The sequence below is a fragment of the Bombus vosnesenskii genome, unplaced genomic scaffold (assembly GCF_011952255.1).
Source record: "Bombus vosnesenskii isolate JDL3184/JDL3185 unplaced genomic scaffold, Bvos_JDL3184-5_v1.1 scf7180000016266, whole genome shotgun sequence".
Taxonomy (NCBI): Eukaryota; Metazoa; Arthropoda; class Insecta; order Hymenoptera; family Apidae; genus Bombus; species Bombus vosnesenskii.
This window is the reverse complement of record NW_022884335.1, coordinates 110,533-118,971: the sequence shown is the minus strand read 5'-3', so window position 1 is coordinate 118,971 and position 8,439 is coordinate 110,533. Positions and strand designations below refer to the sequence as shown.

At 38.8% G+C, this 8,439-nt stretch overlaps 1 protein-coding gene across 1 annotated transcript; it reads right to left on the bottom strand.

Annotated features, from left to right (window-relative positions):
• Positions 1–6,849: 6,849 nt before the first annotated feature.
• On the bottom strand, positions 6,850–8,052 carry LOC117242213 (zinc finger protein 34-like). Its single transcript, XM_033508702.1, has one exon. It carries the CDS (start codon positions 8,050–8,052, stop codon positions 6,850–6,852), a length of 1,203 nt encoding a protein of 400 aa, XP_033364593.1.
• Between the last annotated feature and the right edge of the window lie 387 nt (positions 8,053–8,439).

The following is an 8,439-nucleotide window of genomic DNA, read 5'->3' as shown; positions in this document are numbered from 1 at the left end:
ACTGCCCCGATAGGCATTAGCGTTAGACTTAGTAGTTGACTTTTCCAACGATGTAGAAGAAGTGAAGTTGAGTGACGATGCTGTGTCGGAGGAACGCTAGTGATGGGTGTGTCTAGCGCACGGGATCATCGGATTTGTTCATGCCATTTTAGGTCAGGAAGTGAGGGCAGTATACATTACCTCGGATTGGACAAACGAAGGTTGGTGGACTAGGAAGGGTCTTAACCGCCCTCGATAGAAAGTTGCTAGTAGGAAGCATCGTACGTGAGAAAAACTAACTTTCCCGTGTCAAACCGTAGTAAACAATAGTCTTTGGAAACTGATTTAGAAAAGATATTTGTTGGGTCTGAAGGATCTTAGCAGGCAAGTGACTCGGGTTTATGACGGGTGCTTAAGGCTATTGAGGGTACGCCGTACAGAAGAGCGGACATCTGGTGTCCGTCTGGCCCACGGTATGTGACATGGGCCAGGCAGAGAGTCGCCCGGCGTAACAACAACAATGGCTACAAGAAATTCCTACAGAAAACTCCTTCAGCTCATTGGCAGAAGAGATGGACACAGAACCTACAGAAATACCAAGAACACACACCCCCAAGCCATCACCAATCTACATAGACGCTAAAATAATAGACCCCCTCATTGAACTGCTAAATAGCACGGCAGGAAAAGAAAACTAAACCATTAAACAGCTCAAACTGGATCAGGTAAAAGTACAAACTAATACCCCAGAAATCTATAGGAAAGTGACAAAAGCGCTAAAGGAACAAAACGCTGGGTATCATACTTACCAACCCAAATCTGATAAAAGCTACAAAGCAGTAATCAGAGGTTTACACCCTAAAACAAATACAAACAAAATATGCGAGGAATTGGCCAAGATCGGACACCAGGTAAGAACGATCAACAATATAACCAGATTTGACACTAAGCAACCACTACCGCTATTCCAAATAGAGCTAGAACCGAAAAGTAACAACAACGAAATATTTGAAATTTAAAAAATCTCAAACACAATAATCACAGTCGAGCCACCCAGACATAAAAAAGACATACCACAATGCATACGGTGTCAACAATATGGACACACAAAAAACTACTGCAGCAGAAACCTGGCGTGTGCCAAATGCGCAGGAAAGCACCTAACAGTGAACTGCCCACACACGGGAAAAATAAATGACGTACAATGTTAAAATTGCGGTGGAAATCACCCAGCCAGCTACAAAGGTTGCGTAGTCAGAAGACAACTACAAAGCAAACTCTTCCCGCCGATTCGAAACAGGACACACAACAATTTCCACACGCAACAGGACAACACAGAATCTATGTCAATACCAAGTACACAGCATGTAATAAACAATAACCACACTAACACCAACACCATTGGAAACCGAAGCTACGCGCAAGTAGTCAACCGGTCGTCACCCTTAGATAATCAAGAACAGAACAACCACAGCAACGACGCTATAGAAATCAAAGAGTTAATAAAACATCCCATAAAAATCACCGAAATACTCACAATAATGATAAGCGAACAAAACGAACTCCTCAGACAGCAAACACAGCAGATAACAGTCATGTTACAATTACTTACTAACATGATGATCAAAAAATAAAAATAGACACGCTTAAAATAGCAGCCTGGAACTCTAACGGCCTACGACAAAGGGCCCTAGAAACTAAAACATTCCTGTATAGCAATAACATCGATATACTACTCGTTTCAGAAACACACCTCACAATAAAAAGCTATATAAAAATACCGCACTACACCATATACGACAGAAAGCAGCCCTCAGGGAAAGCACACGGAGGGACGGCAGTAGTAATAAAAAACGACATTAAACATTACCTACACAGCCAGGCCAGTAAGGAACATATACAAGCAACCACCGTTACCGTACAGACTAACAGCAACCAACTGCAGTTGTCAGCAGTATACGTTCCGCCGCGACACAAAATTACATCGCAAATGTGGGGAGAGTACTTTCGACACTTAGGTGACAAGTATATTGCAGCGGGAGACTATATAAGCACACACTATGGGGATCAAGAATCACCACACTCAAGGCAGAACCTTGGAAAAATACATTAGAAATAATAACCTCAATATATTATCCACAGGAAGACCGACATACTGGCCGACAGACCTGAGCAAATACCTGACCTGCTAGACTTTGCAGTTACAAAGGGACTAAACGCAAATAAACTAAACACAGCACCCAGCCTCGAGCTTACCTCCGACCATACGCCCATAATAATTACATACAGAAACAAACCAATACTTTACAGCAGCACAGAGAAGCTGTGCAATAAAACCACCAAATGGCAAATATTCAAAGAAATAATAGAGAGTAAAATCAGCTGCAACATCCCACTGAAAACACCTGAACACATCGATCAAGCAGTAACAATATTCACAGAAACTATCCAAGAAGCAGCAAGGGCAACCACTATACCTGAAACAACCAACAGACAAACAAAAACAGTTCCACTAGACATCCTCGAAAAAATTAGAGAAAAAAGAAAAGCGAAAGCAAAATGGCAAAAAGATAGAATAAAAGAAAACAAAAAACACATAAATAAACTCGCAAAGGAAATAAAAAACAAAATAAAAGAGCACAACAACAACGAGTTTGCAAAGTTCATCGAGTCACTATCTGCACACAAGAACTACAACTACTCCCTATGGAAAGCCATAAAAAAATAAAGAAGACGATAAAACTGGTCCCAGCAATCAGAAGAGCAGATAACACATGGGCAAGAAGCAACGAAGAGCAAGCTGAAGTATTTTCCAATCACCTATGTAACTCATTTACACCACATAATATCAACAACAGCAACCACAATAGTCATACGGACGAGGATGCGCTTTACACTAGTGCATCAACTGACAAACACTACACTATAGCTAAAACAACAGTACAAGAAATTAGAAACATAATCGAGAAAACAAGAAATAATAAAGCACCAGGAATCGACCTAATCAATGGCACAATATTGAAAAACCTTCCGCCAAATGCGATAAGACAAATCACAATAATATTTAACGCAATACTAAGAATTCAATACTTTCCTAAACTATGGAAACTGGCACAGATCATGATGTTACCTAAACCAGGCAAAGTCCCACATCAAACTACATCATACAGACCAATATGATTACTTCCTGTGTTCTCTAAAATACTAGAGAAAGTAATTTACGACCGCATAAAACTAATGATAGAGAAGAAAAAATTAATACCGGATCACCAATTCGGATTCAGAAACAAACACTCCACTATAGAGAAAATGCACAGACTAGTCAACGAAATAATACTAGCACTAGAAAACAAACAATACTGTACAGCCATCTTTATGGACATAGAGAAAGCATTTGACAAAATAAACCACGGAAGCCTACTACAAGCAATCAGGAAACAATTCCCGGAACAAATATACCAATTAATAAAATCCTACTTAAGCAGCAGAATCTTCGTAATAAAAATCAGAGACACATACTCCGAAGTCAAACACATGAAGCCAAAGGTTCCGCAAGGAAGCGTCTTAGGACCAATACTATACACACAATACACGGCTAACATACAAACAACTAGCAATAGCAAAATACTAACATTCGCCGACGACACAGCGGTACTAGTCAGGCACACTAACCCTGTATCAGCAGTCACATTACTAAAAGAACATATCACAAAAATAGAAAAGTGGTTACAAGTTAAGCAAATTAAAGCAAATCCCAGTAAATGCAACCATATTACATTCACACTGCGAAAACAGATACCATCAAACATCTTTCTTAACGGCACGTACATAATACAACCAAGGCAAGTCAAATACCTAGGACTCCACACAGATACACAACTCACATATCAAATCAATAACAGACAAAATACAGATGGCAAGGAGACAAATGTACTGGCTAACAAGTCAAAAATCCAAACTAAGTATAGAAAACAAACTAAAAATATACAAAACGATCATAAAACCAATTTGGACGTACGGAATACCACTTTGGGGAACAGCAGCAGTGAGACATATAAGCAAAATAGAGACAATCCAAGCTAAAATTCTTAGATCAATTGTAAACGCCCCATGGTACGTTAGAAAAGAGGACATACGGAAAGACCTTGGAATACCAACGGCCAAGGAAGAGATTAGCAGATTCGCAAGAAGGTACAGGGAAAGAATAGCAACGCACCCGAACCGGCTAGCAGCGGAAACGATCAACACATCAAGCATAGAAAGAAGACTAAAAAGGAAACACCCAACAGATCTCATAAAGGATATAACCTAACAAACACGAAGATGGTACCCCGCTGGGGGTAGCCACCCACATGATAATCAAACAGATAAAAAATTCTACCAAATGTCCAAATTGTACTAATTGTGAATGTAAACAACTAAATAAAAAAAAAGAAAAAGAACTAGCGATCCATCTTGGCATACTTCAAATTAAATTCGATTGGAGCTACGGTTTAAATTTCAAAATCCAGGTTATTGGCTGAATTTGTAAAATTGTATTTCTTCTGACACAACGACGCTTCATGTTTCCATAAAGAGGATTTGTTTTAGCGCAGTCACTGCTGATTCATCATCGCGGTGAAAATAGGATGGGGTAGCATAATTCGACAAATACGTCATTATTTTCTAGTTGATGGTTCCACAAAAACGTAGCTTCAATCTTCTAATTAACGTTGCTTGTACAAAACGTTTCGAATCAAAGTTCTATATACAATGGTACCAGTATACCCTATTTCGAGTCTCGAGTATACAAAGACATAATTTTAACTTCATGTCGCGTGTTTTAATTAACGTGAGGCATACACAATGTTCCGAATGCGAGAGTATTGGTTCGTACAGCAACAAAGGGTGTACGAATGTCGTAGTTTACACGGGGAAAGAGTTGTGGCGGATCGGTATCAACAGGACGCCGAGAAGCCGAGGCATCAACGCGGCGCAACACCTCCCAGGCGATCCGTGGGTACCAACCGCCAACACCAGAGGGCTACGACGACAACGAGTCTGTCTATCTCGCTAGCGGTCGAATATACGGGCGCACGATACAAATACCGCACCTAGCGAGACTCCCTGTAACATCTAAGGCAGGGACTACCGGGCATAGCCTTCCTGACGAGTCCACCGGTAGTCCTAGGAGGAAATGCAAACTCTCTTTTCACCACCTAGCTCCGACTACACTTCCACCACAGAGTTTACATTATTTTTTGGAAAATGTAATTTATTGAAGAATACTTACACTTTTAAAAACAGTACATATCGTACTACTAAAATCTACAAGATTCCTGAGCAATCTGTTAAATTTACCAGCTTTCTAATTTTAGAATTTGTAAACGTTCGCTTTTATAATTGCTCAACTGTTCGTTTCGTTGTACTACAGAACCGGCGAAAGCTCGTGAAAATAGTTCATTTTCCCGCTGTGGAACAACCAATTTATTCGATTACGCGTTGCAACTATTCTTTGATATAAACGTCAATTCTTATTTCTTTATAGAAATTCTAATACGACAATTTTCATTCGCGCTTTCATAGCGATACATATCGTTCTTGGTCTCATATTCCTGATGATTATAGAATTGTGCGACCGGTACTGTGATGGAAATTGAAATATTAATTTACTGAATATTTAACGCAATAGTTTAATTGCACATTACAAAGCATTATCGTTCCCGTACAATTATCATTCGACGTCATTAATCAATAGCAGGGTAAGTAAATATATCATCTCATAATGAAAATTGTAATTACGATCCATATTTAAATTAGTCATCTGTCAAATATGAAACTTATCATATAATCATTCCACGTGTGATAAACGAAATGATTTTTTTTAAATCTCAATATCAGATTCATTAATAGGTTTGTTCATTTTTTAACGAACGTTATAATTATTATATCGAGCAGACGTTTAAACGAATAATTATAGCGAATAAACATTGCAATAGAAGAAAAATGACCAATATCAGACCAATTAAGAAAAGAAATTGCAACATTTACTTACCCTTGGTTCATTTATTTTCTAACTTTTTCAAACATTTACACTGACCAAAAACAATTTATAAAATATGAAGATCAGGAAACGCGCACGCCGAACGAAAAACTCCCTTTAACAAAAAATTTTCCAATATTGAAATAGGCTAATGATCAACGTACTTGATAAAATATACACGCACGCACGCACACACACACGCGTCCACACACACAAACATATACGTGTATGAAAGCACATAAATATGACGCATTCAAAGGAAAGCAGATAAATTAATTACTCGATCTATCATAATTTTCATTAAGCTGTTTCAAGCGGCACTTAGTAAACGATACGATAACGCGATTAAATCTCTTTATTTCTTATGTGAACAAAACGATGTATATTAAATAAAGTTAGAGACAGTATGGAATATCTAGTTCACTCGTTTTCTGGCTGGTCGTCTAGCGAATGCTTGACATATTCTGCTTCACCTATTCTGAGACCATCGCAAACAATGAACAGGAAACGCCTACGGCTGACACCCAAACTTCACTCAATGCTCGATGTTTGAGCCGAGCGCAGTTCGTACTAGGTCAGAAGCGTTGATTTGTCTTGTAAAGTATATTTCAACAAATATCGATACATTTCATGCGTTTCACGGAAAATGCGAATACATGACGTAAAGAACACTTTGAAATCATTTGCTTCGTATGTGTATGTGTACTTGGCGTGTTTATTGTACGTCTCAATCTAGGCCGATTCTTCAGTATAGTACCGTGAAAATTGATTTTGAAACGACTTATAAATCGAAGAATGAAATATTCTCTATGCTTTTATTTTATGATTATCTTAATTTATCCAAAGAATCATGAACACATGCGAAAAGTCTGATCCGATGTATCGCGGCCGCGCGCCTCGTCAGCGGGCAAATCGTGCGAATGAACGTGTAGCTTATGTGCGTGGAGATGTGATGCGTAGCTGAACCCTTCGTTACAAGTATCGCATTTGTAAGGGTACAATTTCCATGGTTCGTCCGGATAATGCTCCAACTTGTTGTGATGATAAAGCTTGTACATTCCTTGAAACGACTTGCCACATATTGCGCATAAAAAATCATTGCCCTTGTAATAATACGCGTTATGCTCGACTAAACGTTCGTAGGATTCGAATAACGAATAGCATATATTACAGATTGGTTTATCTTCCACAACGCAATCGGAATTCAGCACCAGCCTAGAATCTTGCCCAATATGCAAGTGTCGTTCGTGAATTTGAAGTTTCGATTTCTTAACAAATCCTTGATTGCAGAACTTACAAAAGAATTTGTAGTTCACCGAACAGAAAGGCGCATGAGTAGCAAGCATGTGAAACTGTAAGAATCTTTTAGTAGAAAACATCGTGTTACAAACGTTACACTTTTCTGTGGCTGTTTGGCGATATGTGCGCTCATGTATGCACAAATTTTTAAATGTTCGGAATTGTGTTCCACAAGTAATGCAAGGAAACTTTGTTCTGTTCATCTTGTCCGCTTGGTGACCCTTTACGCATGCAATCCCATTAAGTAACCTTCTGCGCTTTGCAGCTGTATCGAATGACGAAGAGAAAGTATCATCCGTAATAAGCGTACTCGTAGTCAAATAATTTTCCAAAGATCTTGTCGTCCCACCCGAAACATCCGACATTTGTTCCAAATCAGGCGACTGTACTATGCCGAGTTCCATGTCGCTTGGTTCTTTCAAGGACCGAAACAAATGGTTTACACAAGGTACACGTTGTTTATTTCTTAAGACTTTCATTCGACGACATACATTCTCGTGTTGTTTCAAACATGAGTATAGCCAAAATCGTTTGCGACAACCTTTGCATTTGTGTTGTTTCTTGAATGCGTTGCAATTTATTTCAACATCAACAGGTGGAGCGTCCCTCTTTGATCTTATGGTCTTCAAACAATGCAAAATCATGTGCCGCTTCAGCAATGCCGACGTGTCAAACTTCTCATAACACACGTAACATTCCCTTCGTTTAAACACAATATGCTGACGTAGATAGTGAGTTAGTAACTTATTCATGGACGTGTAACGCGCGTTGCATATACTCGAAATGTAAATCGTATGGAACAATTTCATGTGCTCGCGCAGGTTCTCCTTCGCAGAAAACGATTTTTTACAAATATGACATTGAATTATTTTCTGCTGACAGACTTTAAAGTTCTTCTGAAATTGAACCGATTCTAGGCTCCAAGAATTTGTCACATTTCTCCAAACGGACCACATATTCTTTACACTTAGCTTCAGGTGCAGATCTTCTACTTTGGTTAAATATATAGGGGGACTTGTTTCTTTTAAAAGATTGTCTTGATCTTCCAAAGGCCTTAAACTCCAATAAATCGTAAGAAACATATAAAGAAGAAGAACATCTCTTCATTGGCCTAAAATTGTAAGACATATTATGCGAGG

What these genes read in the sequence shown, in the direction of transcription:
- LOC117242213 (XM_033508702.1), bottom strand. Translation starts at nt 8,052, where the DNA reads ATGAATAAGTTACTAACTCACTATCTACGTCAGCATATTGTGTTTAAA.